The 22,710-nt window shown below is 38.3% G+C and overlaps 1 protein-coding gene and 1 long non-coding RNA gene across 2 annotated transcripts; both read left to right on the plus strand.

Annotated features, from left to right (window-relative positions):
- Window positions 1-429: 429 nt before the first annotated feature.
- On the plus strand, window positions 430-4,792 carry LOC124327450 (endoplasmic reticulum transmembrane helix translocase-like). The gene is made up of 10 exons (XM_046786376.1): window positions 430-850; window positions 913-971; window positions 1,055-1,186; window positions 1,257-1,367; window positions 1,435-1,552; window positions 1,619-1,908; window positions 1,979-2,063; window positions 2,221-2,796; window positions 2,860-3,646; window positions 3,719-4,792. Exons 1-10 carry the CDS (start codon window positions 494-496, stop codon window positions 4,747-4,749), a joined length of 3,546 nt encoding a protein of 1,181 aa, XP_046642332.1. The 5' UTR covers window positions 430-493; the 3' UTR covers window positions 4,750-4,792.
- Window positions 4,793-8,103: 3,311 nt separating this feature from the next.
- LOC124327453 lies at window positions 8,104-8,595 on the plus strand. Its single transcript, XR_006916158.1, has 3 exons — window positions 8,104-8,259; window positions 8,326-8,439; window positions 8,506-8,595. It is a non-coding gene; the product is annotated as an uncharacterized LOC124327453 (long non-coding RNA).
- The last annotated feature ends 14,115 nt before the right edge of the window (window positions 8,596-22,710 follow it).

The following is a 22,710-nucleotide window of genomic DNA, read 5'->3' on the forward strand; positions in this document are numbered from 1 at the left end:
GTTTGAATGTAGCAACAAATATTTCTTTGCTTTTTACGGTTAATAAGGAGCGAAAAGGTGAATCAACTAATAACTGTGACTTTATATGGCCCGACCTCTTCTCCTTATTGCTGACTATGCTGAATTGCTGAGTAAACATAATATCGACTCGAAATCTACCCGTAAAAGCATTGCATTGCGTAATTTGCGTTGTACGAAAAGTTTGCTATTTAAACGAAGCGACTTATTGAGGTTAACGAATCTTTTATATTAATAGTAATTTAAAATGATTATTACTAAAAAATTCAATTAAGAGCCTCAACATTTTAATTTTATAATTTTTTCTATTCATACGGAACGCCACCTATAAGGAAGCGAACGCAACATTTTATTTTCATCTATCGGATTAATTCAGAACTGTTTACGACTTTCGGTTAACCGGTTAATTCTCGTGAAAACTGTCACTCTGAAATGCACAATGCAGTAGGATTGGCACCAACAGACGACGAAAAAGATGGATGTTGACGTGTCAAAAAACCTGGACGATCTCGTTCAAAAAGTTTCGTTACACAATCCGCTTCCTACAATTATTCATGGATACTCACTGCCTTTCATATTTTTGTACGGGTTGTGGTTTTATTTATGGGTTTTTGTTTACGGGGTTGAAGAGTATCCAGAAGCAGGGTGGATATCATTAGCCGGCATAGGACTAATCCAAGTTTTAGTTTCATTGTCGTGTTACTGGTCCGTTCACATCAGAACATTTCTTACCTGTACAAGTACATCTAATCCATTAGAAGCAATTTATGTTAAAGTGGTTCCAACTCCAAATAATGGTTCCTCTCAACTTGTTCCAATTCAAAGAACGAAGGTAATTTTCGACAATGGGCACAATGAAAATAAATTAATAAACTTTTTTTTTATTGTTTTCAGGATGTTGAAGGAAAAGTTGTGAAAATTTGGTTCATGTTTCAAAAAACAAGATACATTTGGTAATTTATATGATTAATATGATAAATTCAAAATTTTCCCACACACTATTGCATTTTTAACATTCTTTCTTGTTCTAATACAGGGATATTGAAGAAAAGTGTTTTAAAGGAATAGTATTCCCAATTGGTCATAGTTACCAAGAATATTTGGATTGGAAAGGATATCAAAGTGATTCTGATATCAAAGAAGCTGAAAACAACTATGGAAAAAATGAGTAAATAGTTTATTGCTGTTTTATTAACATTAATTTTTTAATGATTTCTTAATGCCGTCAAATGTTGTAGGTTGGAAATGGTTGTGCCTGAATTCATGGAATTGTTTTTGGAGAGAGCCACTGCACCATTCTTTGTTTTCCAAGTATTTTGTGTTTGTCTTTGGTGTTTGGATGCCTACTGGTAAGTACTACTTGTATTAGGTTAAATACCATACTATGAACTGTTTTCTAATATTTGCTAAATATAGGTATTATTCCATCTTTACGTTACTTATGTTGGTTGCTTTTGAATGTACGCTTGTACAACAACAGTTGCGCAACATGTCTGAAATTAGAAAAATGGGGAATAAGCCATATAGTGTTCAGGTGGGTTTATACTTAATAACTACGATTAACGTAAACATAGATTATGTAAGATATTTTGTATTTTAGGTTTATCGGAGTAAAAAATGGCAAATGATCTCTAGCGATCAACTAGTTCCTGGTGATCTAGTGTCAGTGAGTCGCTCCTCTGACGATTCTTTGCTCGTACCGTGCGACATGCTACTTCTTCGTGGTCCATGTATTGTTGACGAATCATTGCTGACTGGAGAGTCAGTCCCACAAATGAAGGAGCCCATAGAGAATTTGCCTGACGACCAAACAAGTCGTTCCTTGGACATAGAAGATGAAAGTAAACTCCATATATTATTTGGGGGAACTCGTATCGTTCAGCACACTTCGTGAGATTAACAACACAAACTAAATACAGGAATGGCGAATTTAATGTCACGAAAATATTTTGATTTTCAGGCCCACCAAAACAGCCGGACAGCTGAAGTCTCCTGATGGAGGATGCATTGCTTATGTTCTTCGTAATAGCTTCAACACATCTCAGGTAAAAATGAATTAAAAGACATTTCAAATACAACTATTTAACAAAAAATAACTGATGATAAATGAAAAAAACAAGAAAAAATATCGGATTAATGCCCTATCATGAGCGTGTCAAGTTTGTTGATTTTAGTTAATATATTTACGTTTGATTGTTTCAGGGAAAGCTGCTACGTACAATATTGTTTGGTGTTAAACGTGTGACGGCCAACAATCTGGAAACATTTGGATTTATAGTTTTCCTTTTGTTTTTCGCCATCTTGGCTTCTGGATACTTGTGGATCAAGGGAACAGAAGATCCGGATCGCAATCGCTACAAACTGTTCTTAGAGTGCACGTTGATTCTGACGTCGGTAGTTCCTCCTGAACTTCCTATAGAACTATCTCTAGCTGTCAACACCTCACTGGTTCAACTCACCAAACTAGGAGTGTATTGCACCGAACCTTTCAGGATCCCATTTGCCGGCCGAATCGAAATGTGCTGTTTTGATAAAACTGGAACTTTAACAAATGACAATCTTGTTGTTGAGGGCATCGCTGGTCTCGATGAAAACGATCCAACTATTGTACAAAGTTTAAATCAAGTGCCGCTAGAGACTCTGCAAACCTTGGCCACTTGTCATTCCCTCATTCACATGGACGAAGGCCTAGTTGGTGACCCACTTGAAAAGGCCACACTAACAGCTATTGATTGGACTTTGACCAAAGGTGACGCTTTGATACCCAACAATAAATCGGTAAGTTTCTGTCAAACCCTGTTAGTTAAATTTTGAATTATTTCTCGATGTTAACGACTTTAGGTGCGCAGCCCAGCATTGAAAATTCATCAAAGATATCACTTCAGCAGTGCGCTGAAGAGAATGGCAGTTGTAGCTGGCTACAGCTTATCAGGCTCCATGGAAATCAACTACATAACCGCCGTGAAAGGAGCTCCTGAGACCCTAAGGTCTATGTTCGTTTCAGTACCGTCCAGCTATGATGAGGTGTATTTAGCCATGTCTCGCAAAGGAGCCAGAGTTTTGGCCCTGGGATACCGCAATCTAGGAACATTGAGTCATCAAGCTGTCCGTTCATTGAAGCGTGAAAATCTTGAATCAGAGCTTAAGTTTGCCGGATTCTTGATTCTCTCATGCCCGATGAAGAAAGACTCTCTCTCTGTTATTCGAGAAATAGTATCGTCGTCACATCGAGTCGTCATGATCACCGGGGATAACCCTTTAACGGCCTGCCATGTTGCCAAAGTGTTGAAGTTTGCCAAAAAAGAATCTACTCTTATTATGACTTGTGTTGCGAATGAGTGGGTGTGGCAAAGTGTTGACCAAGACTTGGAGCTCCCACTGATACCGGCCGATTTCAAACGATTCACATCGGACCACGTGCTTTGCATAACGGGTTTAGGCCTCGCTCATTTGTACAACGCGATTCCCCAATTTTATCACCGGGTTTTACCCCACATCCGCGTATATGCCAGAGTCAATCCTAAACAAAAAGAACTGATTATTACTTCTTTGAATGGGCTAGGCTACACTACTCTAATGTGTGGAGACGGGACCAATGATGTAGGAGCATTGAAACATGCTCATGTTGGTAAGTTTTGTTTTGTTTTTTTCTCTTAAAAAACAAAACAAAAAGTAACCTTGTGTGTCCTTTGTTTGTCAGGTGTGGCCATTCTTTCTCATCTCCCGGAGCTGACGTCGAAATCGAAGAAATCGGAAGACAAGTCAAAAGAAAAAGAAGTCAACAACGAAGGCCACGAGAAAAGTAAAAGACTCGTCTCGCGTCATGGCGACAAAGGGCGGCCCATCCCTGGTTCTCATGATGTCGCCTTGGACCCTCGTCTGGAACGTTTAAACAGGGCGCAAGTTCAGCTCCAGCAAATGATGAAAGATATGGAAGAACAGGAACGGGCCCAATTAGTCAAGTTAGGAGACGCATCCATCGCTGCTCCATTTACATCGAAAATGAGTTCTATCCAAAGCATTTGCCATGTCATCAAACAGGGTCGCTGCACGCTCGTAACCACTTTGCAAATGTTTAAAATCCTGGCACTGAACGCTCTTGTATTGGCTTATAGTCAATCTGTTCTTTATCTAGAGGGTGTCAAATTCAGTGATGGGCAAGCAACTTTGCAAGGTTTACTCTTAGCCGCTTGCTTTTTATTCATTTCTCGATCAAAACCACTGAAGCATTTGTCCCGAAATCGACCCTTACCTAATATTTTCAATTCTTATACCATTTTGACTGTATTACTTCAATTCTTGGTTCATTTTTCAAGTTTAGTGTTTTTGGTCCAGCAGTCGTCCATACGTCTACCACCAAGAGAATCACCGTTTCCTGATCTAGACAAAGAATTTGAACCGAATTTGCTGAACAGTACAGTATACATAATTAGTATGGCTCTTCAAGTTTCAACGATCGCAGTCAACTATCGTGGTCATCCCTTTATGGAAAGTCTGAAAGAGAATCGCGTTTTGCTTTACAGTCTGATAGGGACAGGATCCTTTATACTTGGTTTAGTTCTCGGTTTTTTCCCAGAAATTAATCAAGAGTTTGGAATTGTGGATTTTGAAACCGAATATCGCAATCTTCTCGCAGGAGTTCTCTTAGCTGATTTTGCTCTTGCTTTCCTTGTAGATAGAATTTGTTTGTTCATTTTTGGCGAAGGGAAACTAAAAATTGCAATTGACTAAAAGTGTAGACCCTATAAGACAAATACAAATGAACTACGAACTATATAATTAGACATGCTTTGAGTTCAAGAATAAAAGAAAGGCAAAACAGGTAATTCGGGTGATTCACTGAATTAAAAAAATAAATAAATAATACGTTTTCAAAATAAATTATAACTAACAATTTCTTGCACACGAACATGAAAACGTTTTTTTGACCACACTATTGTTACCTTGATTATTAGCCTTGACTTTTGACTGCGCTGGTTATGTACAAATATTTAAAAAAAATTTCTATTAGTTTGCAGGGAGCGTTCACATAAATACATAATAGACAAGTTCCGGATGCTGAGTTGCACAACCGCTAAATTAGGATCGTGCGCCAACGTGTCCTTTTAACGTTGTGGGGATAATAGAAAGCGGGTTTTTTATTATTTAAGCATAGAATTACTTATCTAATCTTAGAAATGTTCAGGATTATCGTTGTTTAGAACATTCTGCTTTTTATAGAGTAACGAGTAACCTGAGCCCCGGTCAAATCCGGGGAACTTTGGTCTAGCGTTAAGTCGGGCTGTTTTGCTATTCGCTTTTCTGTAGCACGATCTGCCCGTAATAGATTTTATCGTGGGAAATCTGCCCAGTACCTTACTTGAAGATTTCGTCATCACCGCGATGCTATAGACATCTGGTGATGATGCTGGTTGTTGAAGATTGCGTCATCACGACGACGACATCTGGTGTTGGGCATGTTTGGGCATGTTCCATTTTGGGGGAGGAGCCTGTGTTGACACATTGTTGACACATGAATAAGCCCCTCCCCCAAAAGCTTGTTCTTTTATTATATATGGATTTTAAATGTATAATTCAGCTTAGTTTACCCATTAAAATTAAAGAAAGTCCAAGTCTGGGATGCTGTTTAGTCTTTTCTTGTGTTTAATACTTAGAATCTTAGATGTAAACAATAACATGGGTGATCTTAATGCTAGTGATCCTATACTTGGGGAAACTTTAACCCTTTTTAAATTGTCCGACTACGCGAAAGGACTAGTGCCAAAAGAAAAAGAAAAGTATCTTGAAAAGTTATTGAAAGTGGATAGTGCTGACAAGTGACAAGCTCAAACACACAAGAAAAGACTAAACAGCTATAACACTAACTTGTCTATACATTATTACGCTTCGAATAAAGATGCACAATATGTACTTAACGAATACTATTTTTATCCCTGAAGGATTACTATCCTTACTAATATCTGTTAAGTGCTAAGGCCTAATGATTAATGAATAATAGTCAGGTATAGGGCTCTTTCGGATCTGTTTTCTTTTGCCGCTTTATCTGGCAACGCAGCAAGGCGCCGTTCCTTGGTAGCGCGAGAACGGGGAGAATGGGACGAATGGGAGGGAGGAGGGCGTACGAAAAAAAGGGGACCCTCGTTTCCTCTTCTCCCCCATTCGTCCCATTCTCCCTCTTCTCTCCGTTCTCGCGCTACCAAGGAACGGCGCCATGCTGCGTTGCCAGATAAAACGGCAAAAAAAAAAAAAACAGATCCGAAAGAGCCCTATAGGCAGAGCTATAGACTCCTGGTCGCTTCACGGCTGTGTTGGCTTCCCTATCCCTGTTTCAGGGTAAAAGTAAACCGATTTTCAGAGATTTTAGGGAGGAGCCTGTCAGAATTGTGAAGTGGAAACGTTAAATAGAGCCATCTAGGCTCTCAAAAGTAGCTGAGCGTAGTAGCTGACACACTCACTAGAGGCGCTTTTTAAAGTTTCCAAATCGCCTTGGTTGGCTTTGTCTGACCAACTGACGAAGGTCAGATGACGTCAGAAAAAATCTGACATCATGTGACCTACGTCAATTGGTCAGACAAGACGGGGCGGGCAATTGTAGCAGACATCATCTTGACTCGAATGCTGCGTTTCCGCGATGGCAACACATGTAAAAAAACATGTCGAACAGCCCATATAGGGCTGTTCGAAAGATCAATTGGTGATTTAAATCAAGTTATCGGTGATTTCAATTTTGATCTAAATATTTTTTTAAATATTTTTATTTTAATCACTTTTTAACGAATCAAAATCCACAGCGAATTTTTACCAAAACACGAAAACAGTGTTCAATGAATCACATTTCTCATCCAATAGACAAGGCTAACGTCCGAAGTTGTCACTTTTATTTAAGCAAAAAAAAAAAAAAAATTGACACGAATTGGTAATTGTTCTTGCATGGCGGCTTTTGGAGTTTCGCCGGTGTCATTATCCATTATTAGTTTAATTTTTTCCATTTCAGTCATCTCTTGTTCTCGTTCATAAATGGATAACTACATTCGTTCGTTATCAGGTGAGATTTTCGTTTAGTGATGCGGGGAGATGTGTAACACGAGCTTCTTAGGACGTCCACACTTTCGGACGTCAAGAAAGAGAGTTTATACAAGAGCATGGCCTACTGAAATAACGGCCCAACAGCTCACTATCTCCCTGTTGCCGAATGGTTCCCAGCCCCTACCCCTTCCCATCCCCTACTTTTCATAGCCAGAGGGTCGTAAGGTACATCAGAGTCAAGTTCCACATTCCATGTCATCTTTCCGCGGTTTAAAATTTTTTTGATCGTCAGTCTGTTTGCCTTGCAAGCCTTAAGCTAACGTCATATATGGTCGTATTTGGGCATGGCTAATTAAGTTTTTTTTAATGTGTTTTTTTTTCCTTTAATACAATGCCACGTACGTGCTGTGTAAGATTTTGCAATAGTTCAAAACATGGTTCAAACATTGTGGAAAACAAATCTAAGTTACATTTTTTTTCGTGGCCTAAAGATGAGAATGTAGTGGAAACGTGGCTCAAGGCATTCTCAGACAACAGTTTTGTCACTGGTTTTTCTAAATATTTTAAGGTTACCAAAAACTTGAAAATTTGTAGCTTGCATTTCGAGCCGAAATTTGTTAATGAGAATACTAAAAAACTTATTAAAAATGCTATTCCTACCATTTTTCAATTACCAACACATCACTCCATAAAGGCAAGTTGTCATAAGAAATTAAAAGTTGTTATTATAATAAAAATTATGTGTTTTGATGTGCCTAATTTCAATTAATAATATTTTTCTTATAGGCATGTACAACAACTACAAATGTGGACAGGACACCATTATCAAACGTAAATGGTCGATTGAAATGTGTACCCTCCATTAAGGTTTGGATTACTGGTTGATAAAAGTTTACTTGAATATCTAGTTATTAATCAATGTATTCTCAAAATTAGGAAACTTCAAGTGATAAAACAGTGAGCTCTTTTTTTGCTCGGGACTTACATCAACATTCTACATCCACTCATTCTAACTCAATTGTCTTTTCTACTATCTCTAAGCATTACTTGCTTTTAGTCAAGTAAAATATAAAGTTATTAATCATTGTGATTCAATATTAGGAAGCTGCAAGTGACACAACATTGAACTCCTTCGGTCATGACTTGGATCAAAATGGTAGATCAACTTCTCATTCTAACGTCCTTCAAGGAGATTTAGAATTATCTATTCTCTCTGTAAGAATTTCTTTACTTAAAGTTTAGTTTAAAATCAAATTATTAATGATTGTGTTTCACTATTAGGGAACTACTAGTGATATAACTTTGGACTCCTTTGGTCATGACTTAGATCAAAATGGTAGATCCACCTCTAATTCTAACAACCTCGGTGGTGATTTACAGTTGTCCCTCCTATCTGTAAGCATTTTTCGGCCTACAGTTTACTGGAACATTGAGTAATTCAATATTGTGTTTTACTACTAGGCAACTACTGGTGATACAACCGTGAACTCCTTCGGTCATGACTTTGATAAGAATGGTAGATCCACTCCTCATTCTAACGCCCTCACCGGTGATTTAGATATGTCTCTTCTCTCTGTAAGCATTTTTTGTGGACCATAGAGCATAGAATTATAAATAATTGTGTTTAACTACTAGGCAACTACTAGTGATAAAACTTTGGACTCCTTCGGACATGAATTAGAACCAAATGATAGATCCACATCTCATTATAACGACCTCGGTGGTGATTTAGAGTTGTCTTGTCTCTCCGTAATCCTTAATTGCTTAAATTTTAGTTGAAAATTAAGTTAATAATAATTGTCTTTTAATTGTAGGTAACTCCAAAAGATACAACACCCCTTCTCAAATGACATAGGAATTGATTCCAGCGTTGTCCATCTTTTGGATTCTTCGATTCTTGATTTAGATAATTCAGCCAAATTTTTAAAAGAAGATTCGCTTTTACATCCAAACAGCAATTCAATCTCACAGCCGTCAGAGATTGATGATTGCCGATTTCCCGAGTTGTCATCGAACATGATTCCAGATCCAGTCACTTCATTTAACCGTGAAATTTTCCTGATATTACAAAACTACAAGAAAACAGGCGATAGTCATGCCACCATTAGTCACCTTCACGAGTTACAAGTAGAAAGCTTTCACAACGAACTGGTTAATTCAATAGTGATGGAAGCAGTTGATTCCGAACTGGAAGTGGATGAAACTAGATTGCTTAAATTGCTAACGTCATTTGTGTTGGCGAAAATTATTGCGAATGATCAAGTGAATAAGGTAATTAAATTGTTCAGAATTATTTCAAGTGTTTAAGGTAATGTAACAATAATGTTTTCATTTTAGGCCATGTTGAAAATCTTTGATATGCTTGAGTGGATTCATAGAAATATACCAAACGGTATACGGAAACTTGTGCGGTTCTGCAACACATGTAAACCGGTCGGTATTATCGGGAATGATTTGATATCAATTCTGAATTCTAATTGTCTTAAGATTGCTGTAAAAGAAGTGGATTCAAGTAACAACACCAATGAAGTGACTAAGGAGCCAAAGGAATATAAAGAAAAAAAAGAAGAAAATTTTGTCTAAAGAGTCTTTAACTAACAACAGAATGTTTGTTCGCAAGCTTCGTCATCAAGTCGTAAATCTTGAAAAGGAGATAAAGAAGTTGGAAAATTTAGTAGGATTACAAACAATCAAGCTATGCAAATTGGATAAGCGGATGACAGCTGCAATTAAATCGTTGGTGAGTGTTTTTGAAGAAGAACTTGACAAGCAGTCTGAACAACATGCAAAAGCTTCATTTCTGTTATGCCAGGTAATTGAAATTTTTCCGTTGATTAACAAAACATTTTTTAAAACTTATTTTTGTTTTTGTTAGCTCTTGAACTTCAATAAAGATAGCTGTAGGGGAGACTGGAGTATGCCGGGACACCGGGTCAAGAGGGACAGTATAAAATAGAAGATTTTAATAAAATTCAAAACATTTTTAGTATGAGCTTTAGATACATGCCAAATTAGATGGCATGTATCTAAATAACATACTAAAAATGTTTTGAATTTTATTAAAATCTTCTATTTTCCCCCCTACTGTCCCTCTTGACCCGGTGTCCTGGCATACTCCAGTCTCCCCTACAATCAGATATTGTCAATAGACCTTGAAATACTCAATCGCCTTGCAGGGACGAAGTCCAACGTTGTACAACTTCTTGAGAGCGCATAACATCCTCACGCTCCCTTGCAGAACCACTATTATAAGCTACACAGGAACTACACAAGGAGAGGTCGGATTAACAAATGTAAACATTGCGCGACTAAAGATGCTTCTCAAAAGTCTTACACAGCCACACGAAAGAAGGATCTCCATAGAAATTGATGAAATGGCTTGCAAAGCCTTGTTACTATGGATGCAATCAAGACAGAAATTCGTTGGTGAAGTAGACTTCGGTGGTGTTTTAATAACCGATGAGGACTGGAACGCAATTTTCGAAGAAGAAAATGAAGAACAATCAGACGAAGAAGACTCAGAAGAAAATGATGGGAAAGGAATAGACTGTGACGGTGGGAAAATCTCAGAAGAGGCTGCGTTCTTGAAAGACGACAATGATGTGAAAAGTACTGGAGCTCCGGTTTTAGCAATCAGTTTAATCAATTTTTTTAATTACCGGTATCACCAAGAAGTATTCGGCGCTAGCTGGAAGTTGGCCGGTCACAAAATTTACTGGAAAACAGTTATTTTTCCTAACCGTACACGTCAAAAAGAAGCTTGAAGAAATTGGCTTCATAGTAGAACGGCTGGTGGCCGACAATGCCAAAGTGAACGTTAAACTATTTAAACTGCTTAAAAGAGAAGCTGACAATAACGATTTCCAAGTTACTCACCCGGCAGATCCATCAAGGATTTTGTTTGTTTCTTATGACTATACACATATTTTGAAGAATGTCAGAAATCAACTAATCGATCGGCAATTGAAATGGAATGAAACCAGGCTTGATTTTTCGATTATCAAGCTGCTTTTCGTCAAAACAATTGAAAATGGTTTACCCCTTTGTCGTTTTCTTACTAGAAGACATATTGATCCGACGAATTTTGAACGGATGAAAGTATGTTATGCAAGAGACATATTCCGACCGGAGTTGGTTGCAGCCTTGCGATGTATGAGCGACATGTACCAAATTGGTTTTGAAAATGTAGAAGCACTCACAGATTTTTTGGAGTTTTTCTGGAAATGGTTCAATTACCATGATGTGTGTAATTTGACTCAACATTACCAGCAAAGGCTGGAAATGAAAAAAAACCATTCTCAGATACCAATGATGAAAGACTATATGAGTTGGATGAAGAAATACCGAAAATGTTAAAACACTGGAATAAAATGAAAAGTAATGCACTAGAATGCTTCACGAAGGAAACTCTAGATGCGATTATTTTGACGTCTCGCTCCACAGCCAATTTTATTAAGTATTTGTTGAACGGCGGTCTCCAGTTTGTCCTCACAAGAAGGTTCTCAACAGACAACATTGAGCGCTTCCATGGCGCAGTACGCAACTATTGCGGAAACAATGACAGTCCTGCCGTTGGTCACGCTCTCAGTGAAATTGAGAGGATAAGTAGAACGCAATTGGCTATGACCTCCATGCAATGCAACACTCCTTTAATAAGTGAGGCGATTTTAAAGAAATCGGAACAACTTATAACTGAACGAAATACGAAATGCACTAGGGTGAGAGCAAGAGATGTGTTAAGAATGACAGAAAAACCAAATGAAAATTTGTCAAAAAGTCTAACATGTTCTCCAGGTTTGATGTTTATCCCATTTCATTATGTGATTTTATATAAAGAAATATCTTTTCAAATAGATCACGTACCATTTATTCCTGATGCCTTATCGTGTGATTATATAACTGGCTACACAATATTCAAATATGGGCAACTGGAGGATTATTGCATTGCATTAATTGCTACACCAAATTAGTTACTGCAACTTGCAATGCAAGATATCTACGTTTAGTGAAACATCTAGGTAATGTTGTTGGCCACTTTTCATTATTTATTATAATATATCATTTTACATTTCTTTTTTACTTTCCAGATCGCAGTGGTTTAAAATATCCCTGTGAACCGGTTACCTATAGAATGTGGACTGTCTATCAATATTTCCGACAACTATTTCCACAAATACGTAAGTGCAGCAAAATTGTGGATGATTTAGTTGCATTTGTAGTTCCTATTTTGTCAAAATGCGACGAATTTAAATGTTGTGACAACGGGAAACATAGCACTTTTTTTTACAACGTTTGTCTGTAAAAGGTTTTTTTGCGGTTTTACGGACTGAGGAAAAAAGATTTCGGGTACGATTCGAAAAAGTACCAATTGTTTGCAACAAACCACAAAAGAGGAAGGTATTGAAACTTCTGAAGTAAATCGGTTGTAGCATTTCTTTGTATTCCTACAATAAATTCAAAAAATTGAAACAATATTTGTTTTTACCAAAATGTCCGGTTGCCACCTGTTTCGGCACTTTTTTTCGGCACTTCGATTTCGTCGTTTTCGGCACTGTTTTTGTCGTTTTCGGCACTGTGTTTGTCTTTTTCGGCACCGCCGCCAGATTTAGTTCCAGGCGTCATGTTTTTGGGAGGGTTGCCAGGCGTGCGTGTTTTTCCGTTTCGGCACAATATTTTTCCGTTTCGGCAATATGTTTTTCCGTTTCGGCACTATTTTTTTCTGTTTCGGCACTATTGTATTTATTGTATTTATTATTAGATTTATTTATTGGATTTTAATAAAATTTTGTCAAAATTTTAACACCCCAAATTGGAGTGCTGATGCTTTAAACCACTCAACTAACTAGACATTTCAATCTGATAAAGTTGGTTAGACTAGCGATGACTCCGGGATGTTAGTTTTCGGATTCTGTTCCAGTTTTAGTTTCCGTTTCGGCATCGTCGAAAAATTTGTATTCCACCAGGTGTCGTGTAAACACAAATAAACACACACCGTGCCAACCTTACACCATGGCCTACTGAAATAACGGCCCATCAGCTCGCTATCTATTTCTATAGGCCATGCGCTATATATTTCAGTATGCCATGCCTAACACACACCACATTAAAAAAAAATAAGAAGCAGAACGGCACACCCTAGAAGGCTCTACCCCCAAAAAAAGCTATTATCTAAAACCAGTCAGAGCGCCCCTAGCGGCCTGACGGTGCAATAGCGCGGATAGTAAATTGACATGAATAAATCGAGTGATTCAATCACATGATTATTGTCCAAAAAACTTCCATACGGGTGGCACAGAATTAGTGCCGAAACGGTGAAATTTGGTGCCGAAACAAACAATAGTTTTTCATGTTCGAGGACGTATGGTTTGCATGGGGTGCCGAAACGGTTGAAGTTGGTGCTGAAGCGATCGAAATTGGTGCCGAAACGGTCAAATTTGGTGCCGAAATGGACAATATTTTTTCATAATCGAGGAAGTGTGGTTTGCATGGGGTGCCGAAAACGACGAAATCGAAGTGCCGAAAAAAAGTGCCGAAACTGGTGGACACCAAATGTCCAACAACTAAATTTTCAACTAAAATCAAAGCAAATAATGCTTCAGAAGAGACAATTGTAAATAACAGAGATGGAATGGATATAGAATTTTGATGTAAGTCTTAATCGAAAGAAGGATATACTGTTGTTTACTTGTAGTTGCCTTGAATTAAATCACAATGAATAAAAACTTTGCATTCAACTATTCTAAAATCAATTGATGCTTACGGAGAGATAAGAAAATAAAAAGTAAGTGGGATGGCGTTAGGATGAGAAGTGTAATTACCAGAACCGATTGAAACCATAATAACGCTTACGGATGGTACAAATGACTGTGAAGTCAAGATCACCACTGAGTGTGTTATATAGAGAAGTTGATCTACCATGTTGATCTCAGCCACGACCGAAGAAGGAGTCCACACTGTTGTATAGCTTGTTGTTGCCTGTTATTCAAACACAACGATTAATAACTTTATATTGAACAAAACGAAAAGCAAATAATGCTTACAAGGAAAACAAACAATTCTGAATTTCCATGTAGGGTGTTAGAATGAGAAGTGGATCCACTTTTGTATCCGTCATGAGACCGTTGAGTCAGAGGGAATCCTTTCTGGTATAACTTGTAGTTGCCTAGTACTGAATCACAATGATTAATAACTTGACATTCAACTAAACTCGACTTCACTAAAAGTCAAACAGGCTTACAGATAGAAGTCGTAGCCCACATCACCACTCAAAGTGTAAAAAAAAGTGAATTTAGAATGTTGATTTCATTCGTGAACAACTGATTGTGATAGAATGAGGAGTGGATGTAGAATGTTGATGTAAGTCACGAGCAATAAAAGAGCTCACTGTTTTATCACTTGAAGTTACCTAATTTTGAGAATAAATTGATTAATAACTAGATATTCAAGTTAACTAAAAGCAACCAGTAATCCAAACCTTAATGGAGGGTACAGATTTCAATCTATCATTCAGTCAGATTATGGTTCCCTGTCCACATTTGTAATTGTTGTACATGCCTAAAAGAAAAAATAATAATTAATTGAAATTAAGGACATCAATACATATAATTTTTAAATTAACAATTTTTTATTTCTTATGAATACCATGCACAGACAATAAGTCATCACCACGGATGGCAAGCATGATGGCAAGGAAAACAAAACCAACAAAACAGACTGACGATCAAAAATATTTTAAACCGCGGAAAGATGAAATGGAATGAGGAACTTTCTGATGTACCTTACGACCCTCTGGTTATGAAAAGTAGGGGATGGGAAGGGGTAGGGGCTGGGAACCATTCGGCAACAGGGAGATAGCGAGCTGTTGGGCCGTTATTTCAGTAGGCCATGTACAAGAGACACTACACCGCCTGTTTATGGTAAGCGAACAGCAAGGTTGAATCATCGAGTGCTTTCGCCTTTGCTGTTTCTACGAATAACGCCGATAACACTTATGACTTATTACTGAGCAAGGCCTGTTGTATCCGCCCATGCTGTTTCTACGAAAGAAGAAGATACACTTAACCATTTACTACAAAGCAAGGCCGATAGTTTGAGTACATTCGCCCTTGCTTGTTTCCCCCGAAGCAATTGAGAAGGTGTAAACGTCCTGTGATGCTAAAGCGACATTCAGACAAAGTAAGGTCAAATTTACCCGTACACTCGTCCTTGCTTGTTTCCAAGAAAGGAGATGAGCGCGGGGTGTGTCACGTGATCTCCACGTGACAATATGGTGAACACTTTTAGTTAGTGTTCGGAAGATCAATAAAAAATGTAACTTAAATAAAAATCAATCAATAAAAAAAATATAGAAAAATCAATGTATCAATCATGATTTTGATTTCTAATTTGAATTGTCCTTCATCGTTACGCATGAATTTATAAATTTATGTCGGACGAGCGGTAGACTGGTTTGAATGTATGGAGCTTTTCATGCTTTTGTACATCACACCAGAAAGTCTAAGGTGAACAATTGGTCATTTGAAGAGGAATGGCAGGTGAACATCATCTGTGAACTCGGCGATGGTGAAAGAACCTACAAAGATGCTTTTGTGTCGGTTTAAGAAAACGTGTGGCAGCCGAACGGCGATGATGATGATGATGATGCTGGCCGCTCAACTCTAAGCCCCGGGCAAGGAAACGGAGATGCCTCCAAGCCCTGAAAGGCGGGGACCCGACATCCTTCCGTGGTTATGCAGAGTAGATTGGGGCACTGCTTCTTAATTGTAGTGGCGTAGAAGAATCGGGCCATGGTGACATCGAGCGCCTGGCACAGAAACTCTAGATTGAAGACCGGTTCTCATGAAATTACGGCAACCGAGTCGGCCTGGAAGTTGGACAATGAATAAGTTTGGTGTATAGTTGGGTGCACGGGCCTCTGCCAACGAAAACCCATATTCAATTGCAGCCGACCATTAGAAGCCAAGCAACTCTTCAAGGCAACCACAACAACAGCTGAATCATCCTGGAAAAAAAACAATGTGCAGATATATAACGGTGGTAGATCTTCTACACGACAAGAAATCAAAACTGTTGCACACAAGTCGGTAGGACAAAGGTTGGTAGTCTAACCGACCTTTGTTTTAAGTGCAAAGGCAATAATAACCATCCAACTTTTACCTTCTTAAAAGCTCTCTCAGTAAGCGAGCGGACAACTTTTGTGATAGGTCGAGGGCTCGTCTGTGTTTTTTGGCGTGCGTCACGTCGCTCGTTACCTCGCAGTCACCGTGCAGCCTACAATGCTGGAAGCTGCGAATCACCTCATCATCCACTGCAGCTTAATGCATCCGCCCATCGATAAGTGAAGTCCCATCATGTTGTGGATAGAGGCGGAATTGATCGCGTTTGGAGTCATCCAGCTGGAAGCCGTAGTCTCAGATGGGTAGCGGTAGCTAGTGCCGATGACTGTGTTGATCGATCTTGGCAGTAATTCAACCCTCTTCCGCGAAGGGGCCTCCGTGCTCTCAGCAAAATTTTTACCGTTTGCTAGATTAGACGTGTCTCAATCATTGTTCCAACTCCACAAAAAGCACTCAGGGAAATTTTGCAGCAAGCCATGCTTCCAAGCCTCCCAGAAGAAGCCAGCAAACAGTAGGCTCATGTTGAGTTGAGTTGAGTTGCCTCTCAGAAGGCATTGACTCTGCTGGAGGAGACCCTGACATTTTTTCAACACCCACGACCAGACACAACTCCAAAAGCCTGCTATCCACCGACAGCAGTATGTAGGAGGGTCTGTCTGCATCCAAGAAAGTCCGCTACGAGGACCTATCCAGCATTACCGAAGACAAAAAACTCGCACAGCTTGACTCGCCAAGCAAAGAAGCCATCAGTGCCAAACTCCGAGCTGCTATCAATCTCTAACATGATTGCGTCACGAAGCTGCAAAGGCTATGCTGCTCAACGTTGAGCTTTACGTTTGCCAAGGCAATAAATATTCGTTACGTTAATCGCGCCTCTCCCTCAACCTCTTCTACTGAGCCTCAGCAATCCGGCGTCCTGGGCTTTCTGCATACAAAGGCTATACTTTCCTATACCCCAGTCACAAGAGTTTGGCAAGCACCTGTCCTAATAGCCAACTTCGCCGTCGGATCGGCACTTGCCGACCGTATTTCCTTAGCTGGGATTGAGAAACTTCTTGATTCCGGTGTGGATGTGGCTCGGTTCCCGCCCTCATTTGATCGAAGAGAAATAGCATCATTGTCCGCGTTAACGATCCGGCTGACCTGGATCACGTGAAAAATATTCTCGAATCCAAAGCTGGACCCAACCACTTAACTCTTTTTTATTCTGTTTCTAGTTCAAACTAAGTGTTTCCTGCTGTTGCTCTTTTTGCTGTTTTGAGTTTCCTCTCCAGCTCGAAAGAACGAATCATGATCTATAAATAAGAGGTCTACTAACTGTCGTCTGCTAGACCCGATTTTGACGTTTCGTCTGCTAATTCTTGAAAATAAAATTGGGGCATCCGCTTGGTGCGCTGGCTGTCCGGGTCAGTCATACTTTCCATGGAGAAGTATACGGAAAGGAAGGTTTTTTCGCTTAAATTTAACATTTTACGTTAAACTTATTGTTTTATATGAGCATCCATCAACTTTATTAAGTGTATCGTTCATCTTTTTTATATTATACAACAGTTATTGACATTTTTCGGTGTTGATGTCAAGTATATTTTAATTTTAAAAAGGTAGAAAAGGAAAGTCTGGTCCCCTCTTTTTTTCATTCTTTCCTTTCCTCCCTTTTCTTCCCTCAGGCAGGATTAACCCGAAAAGCCTGGCTTGCAACCACATCGGGCGAGCCAAATAAAAATCTGCTGTTCACGGCCCCCCGCCACACTGCAACGCGCCGCTAAGGGGTCAGCTTGACTCATACCTTTGGATCTTAATAAGGTCTATATTGGGATGACTCTCGTTATACTGAATCTTCGAATTTTATCATGTTATCATGAAATCCAATGAGAAAATTTGAAAATTTAATCTTGCATCTATAGGGTTTTAAAAAGTATGGAAAAGTAAATACCTTACACTCCATCGACCAAAGTTGATTTTCCGTACTTTGGGACAATAAGTACCGAGCTCTTTACTATGAAGACCGAGAACTTCGGCTCTCATCCGCCAGGAGCGCGAGGGACCGTTAAAAAAATGGTGGCTAGTCTGGGTGAAACTGGCCAAATGAGCCCTCTACTTAATTATTAATAACTATCAAATCCGGAATATAAATTCCTTTTGGATTTGTACAGAGGGATGGCCGAGACAACTTTTGAATAAATTAGTTTTTCCCCTTGCCCCTTTTCCCTCCAAAAGGATACTACACTCACGTAAATTGACGAAATAAAAAAAAAGGAATTTCAAAGTTAAATATCTCCTGAAAGACAGGGAATTTTTACAATCCGTGAAAATAAGGAAATCAAATTTGGAAAAATGAACAATCCTGTATTTTTTTTTTAATTTTCATATCCCATAGCAGAATGGGAAAAATGGGGGGGAAATCGGTGCAGTTGAGTCGAGGATTGTTTGTTAAATACGCCTGGCCTTACACTTTAACGTTATTCATGTTTTATCTATTTTTTGTATACTGTCGTGGCTGAAAGTTTCTATACGTGTAGCTCAAAAATACGCCTTTTTAATCCGACCTCTCGCTTCGCTCGCGAGTTTCCCTCTAGGTCCGACCTTTTCTGAATTGTTTTTAATTATTATATTTTCAAAGTAATGAAATAAAAATTTTTAGGTTAGTATGGTTTTTTTATGTCTTTCTCTAATTTTACTATTAACATATATATCAGTAGTAGCATTTTCAGATATCTTTGTGAAGAGCAGCGCCATGTTTTGACGATGAACGTATAACTTGCTTTTGTTTCAATCGTTTTGCAATCCACAGGAGGCGTTGTGAGAGCGAGTATGCCTGGCACACGAATGGTCCAGTGTTCGATTACCATTACGGGTGAAGCCGTGAATTAATTAGTCATCGAAATCATTGGCAAACAAGCAAAATGTTATTAATAATTTCTACTGAAAAATGTTGGATTAAATCAAATGAATCGATTTAAGTTATCAAATTGTTTGAATTAATAATAAAATTTGGATAAAACCATTTTAAATAAGGCTCAATGAGATCTGCTAACGCGGCGACTCGCTGCACGAAAGCATAAAGGGGGGATGCTGTTCAAGGGTAAGAATCACACGATAATGGAAAGACATACTACCTTGAACAGTCTTGATTTCGTAATATAGTTTTTAAAGTGATTTAAAAGTGATAAGGAGATTTAACCATTTAAATAAACACTGAAACATACCAGGAGTCTGAAACTCCGATCACAGAGTAATTAATACGAAAACTACTTCGCTCGTGAGTTTCCCTGTAGGTCCAACCTTTTTATGAATTTATTTTTAAATTCATTAGTTACCGAGTTCAATTTCCGGTACGGGTGAAGTAATTATTGACCGAAAATCGAAATCATCGACAAACAAGAAAAAAAAAAATTAATTTAAAAAAATAGTAATAAAAAAGACTACTTTTTTTAATATGATTATATGTACCCTATCAGATGGTTGGTTAATGAGTATGCCAACCATAAGAGAGAGCCCGAGTTCAAATCTCGGGGAAAGTGAGTATGTATTCAGGAACAATGCACGTTGGTCACTATATACGAAAAGGTGGGTCTCGATGAAAAGTCGTGACCATCCAACCCCTTCTTGTATATAGTCCGCGTTATCTTCCCAGTATAAAACCGAAGCCGTGTAACACTTGTTGGTGGACAAGAGTTGGCACATCGGAATTCTCTGCTGGTTGATGGAGATTGTTCTTCCTTGTTCTGTCGAGTCCTTGCTAAGCTCGATTTGATGTCCGATGACGCCACTTTTTGCATTTTTTCTTTATATATTTTCTTTATATATAAAAGGTTGTTTTTTGCGTCATTCTTAAAATAACCAATTCTTTTTTTAGGAATAGCGCTACATCCGTTGTTTTGTTTCTTTCCTTGCATTTTTTTGGTAGAGGGCGCTTTGGACGTTTTTTTCCTTTAAAAAAAATATTATTGTGTTTTCAGAAATGTCGGCCTTCCGTTTTTCCCTGCATGTTTCCGGTAGAAGGCGCTTTTCTGACGGCTTTTAAACAATAAATGATTCCACTTTCAGGGTATATTGGCAATCCGGTTTAATGTAGATTGGGATATTCCATTGCATAACAACGGTAGAGGGAGCTTTTTTAAAAATAAATGGTTGCATTCATGTATGTTGGCCACTATGAGGTGTACGTCTAAATAAAAAAAAAACAAGTTCTTATTTTTAAAAAGCAACTTTCCGTTTAACTTGCAAGAAACCGTTCGATATTGATTTTTTTCTTGAATTTCGTTGCCATGGACTATGAAAAGGAAGTAAAGAGACATTTCTCGACAATTTGTGAAATATTTTATTTCTGTGTAACACGCCAATGAATTAGCCAACTCTCAGTTTTTTTACGGAGCATACAAGGTTAAAGGTTTTTAATTTTTCAAAATTCGGCAATGATATGGGATACATTTTCTGTCGACATTTTTCATTCGCATATTTTTTCTTGTTTTCTGGTTCTTCGATGTTCGCCTCCTCCATTTTTCTTTTTTCTACCAAACTGTTTTGGCTGCTGTCGCCGTCGCCCGTGAATGTTTTATAAAGAGTAGAGGATTGTAATAAGACCTAAATTTGAATGGAAATTAAATGTTTAGTTGAATTTTTTTAATATTTTTGATTCCTCTACTACCTCTACGTTTGATTCTTGCTCGTCGACAAAAGGAATTCCCCTTCATCATTGCTGATGGGATTGTCCCGTGTTATCCGGATGATGACTGGTTCCTTGGATGTACGGCTTTGGAAAAACTTTAGTTTTTTGAACAGCATATCGCCTTTGATGGTCATCGCTACCTGTTAACATTAAGATAGTGGTTAGTGTAAAATGCTGGTTGTGTAAATGGTTTTTAAAAATAGCTTACTTGTTTTGTTGCGTCTTGAATCACGTAGTCTTGCTGAATGTTGTCGTAGCCGGCTTCTGGGTCTGACGGGGTCGAGGCAGCTCACTAGTTGTCCGATGATATCTGGAAAAGAGAAATGAAAGATAAGAAGGGAAAGATGAACATGTTAGTACGTTTTTTTATCTTAGTTGTTTTCTAATGTCGTTAACCCGTACTTACTTAAAACGTTTGTTGGCTTCCGTCCTCCCAAACGGATGCTAGTTTGGTGTACTCCATGTCCGGGATGTTAATCGCTGGATTGAGATTTCGAATCTTCTGTAATGTGGGAAAAATAAAGAAAACAATAGTATCAGAGATATGTGAAAATATATTTTAAAGTATTGAGTAACTTAATTTAGCATCAAAGTTGAAATTGATGCGCAATTGTTCGTTGTATTCCGAAACAATTTTTAAATCCGTATTCGATGCTTGGATTAGCTGAAACTCGTAGACGGCATCCATCTGTAAAGAAAGAAAAAACGAATTATATTACAGTTGTTGTAAATGAATTAAAAGAATGTTTTCTTACGTAAAGATGTTTTGCCCAATCGTTGGCCAATTTGGCATAACAGATTCCGAAAATTTCCTTTGTTTCGTCCTCAGCATGGTAGTTTTTTTTTCCGGTGAGGTTTCTTATAAGGGACGAAACGTATACCACACGTCCAATTAATCGTATTCTATAAATAAAAAACAAACAGTTGAATTATTATAATTTGAATAAACTCACCAATAAAAACAAAGTCATCGACACGTTAGATGATACTTACTTTTGGCTGTAGGTTGAAATTTCATTCAGTTTTACCAGCGGGATGTTCCTTTTCGTGAAGGTTGACGGTATGGGTCCTCTGGCTTTTGACATTTCAATACAGAAGACAGCAGCGATTTTAGAGAAAAAAAAGTTGTTCTGTACTTGACGCTTGTCCTGTAAAGATGACTAAGTCACTTATGGCCAATTGTAGTTTCTGTATCGCTTCGGTGTTCGTTTGTTTTCGAGGAATCTCGATGCCAGGCATCGAGATCCTTTTGGTTATTTTCAAGGAAAACGTTTGTTTTCTTCCTAAACGACGATTAGTAAGTGGCATTTGATCTTCCTGAGAAGCGGTGGTTCTGAAAACCGATTCACAAATTGGTCCGTTTTGTATAAGTCATAGTGTTATTTTCCATTTTGTTGTTTTCTGGGTAGGGTCAAGGTCAGTGGTTGATTGGTAGTAGAGTAACTTCTTATTTATTTTCTTCCTCGTAAAATGCGGAAAACAAAAACGTTGGTTTTCTGCCTAAACGATTAGTAAATTACATTTTGCCGTCGTGAGAAGCGATGATTCTGAAAAGCGACTTGAAATATGGGTCGTTGTGTAGAAGTCAACAAGTGCTCATACATTGCTTGGTTTTTTTCTGGGAAGGGTCAATGTTTTGGGTTGACTGGTAAAAGGGTATTTTTCTTATATTTTGGATTCTTCCTCGTAAAATGTGTGTCTTGATTACTCGTGAAATGGCGTTAATGCCGTGTGACTTTCTTGGTATTTCTTTTTAGTTGAAAGAGAACGTTGATTTTTATAATGGTAATATAATGTCTTCCTTTCGGATCAGTGTCATCATTCACTTTTCCACTTACGCAGAGATCTCGAGAAAATGGAGCGCTCCGGTCATTTTTTGGA

This window comes from Daphnia pulicaria, chromosome 2, assembly GCF_021234035.1.
Source record: "Daphnia pulicaria isolate SC F1-1A chromosome 2, SC_F0-13Bv2, whole genome shotgun sequence".
Taxonomy (NCBI): domain Eukaryota; kingdom Metazoa; phylum Arthropoda; class Branchiopoda; order Diplostraca; family Daphniidae; genus Daphnia; species Daphnia pulicaria.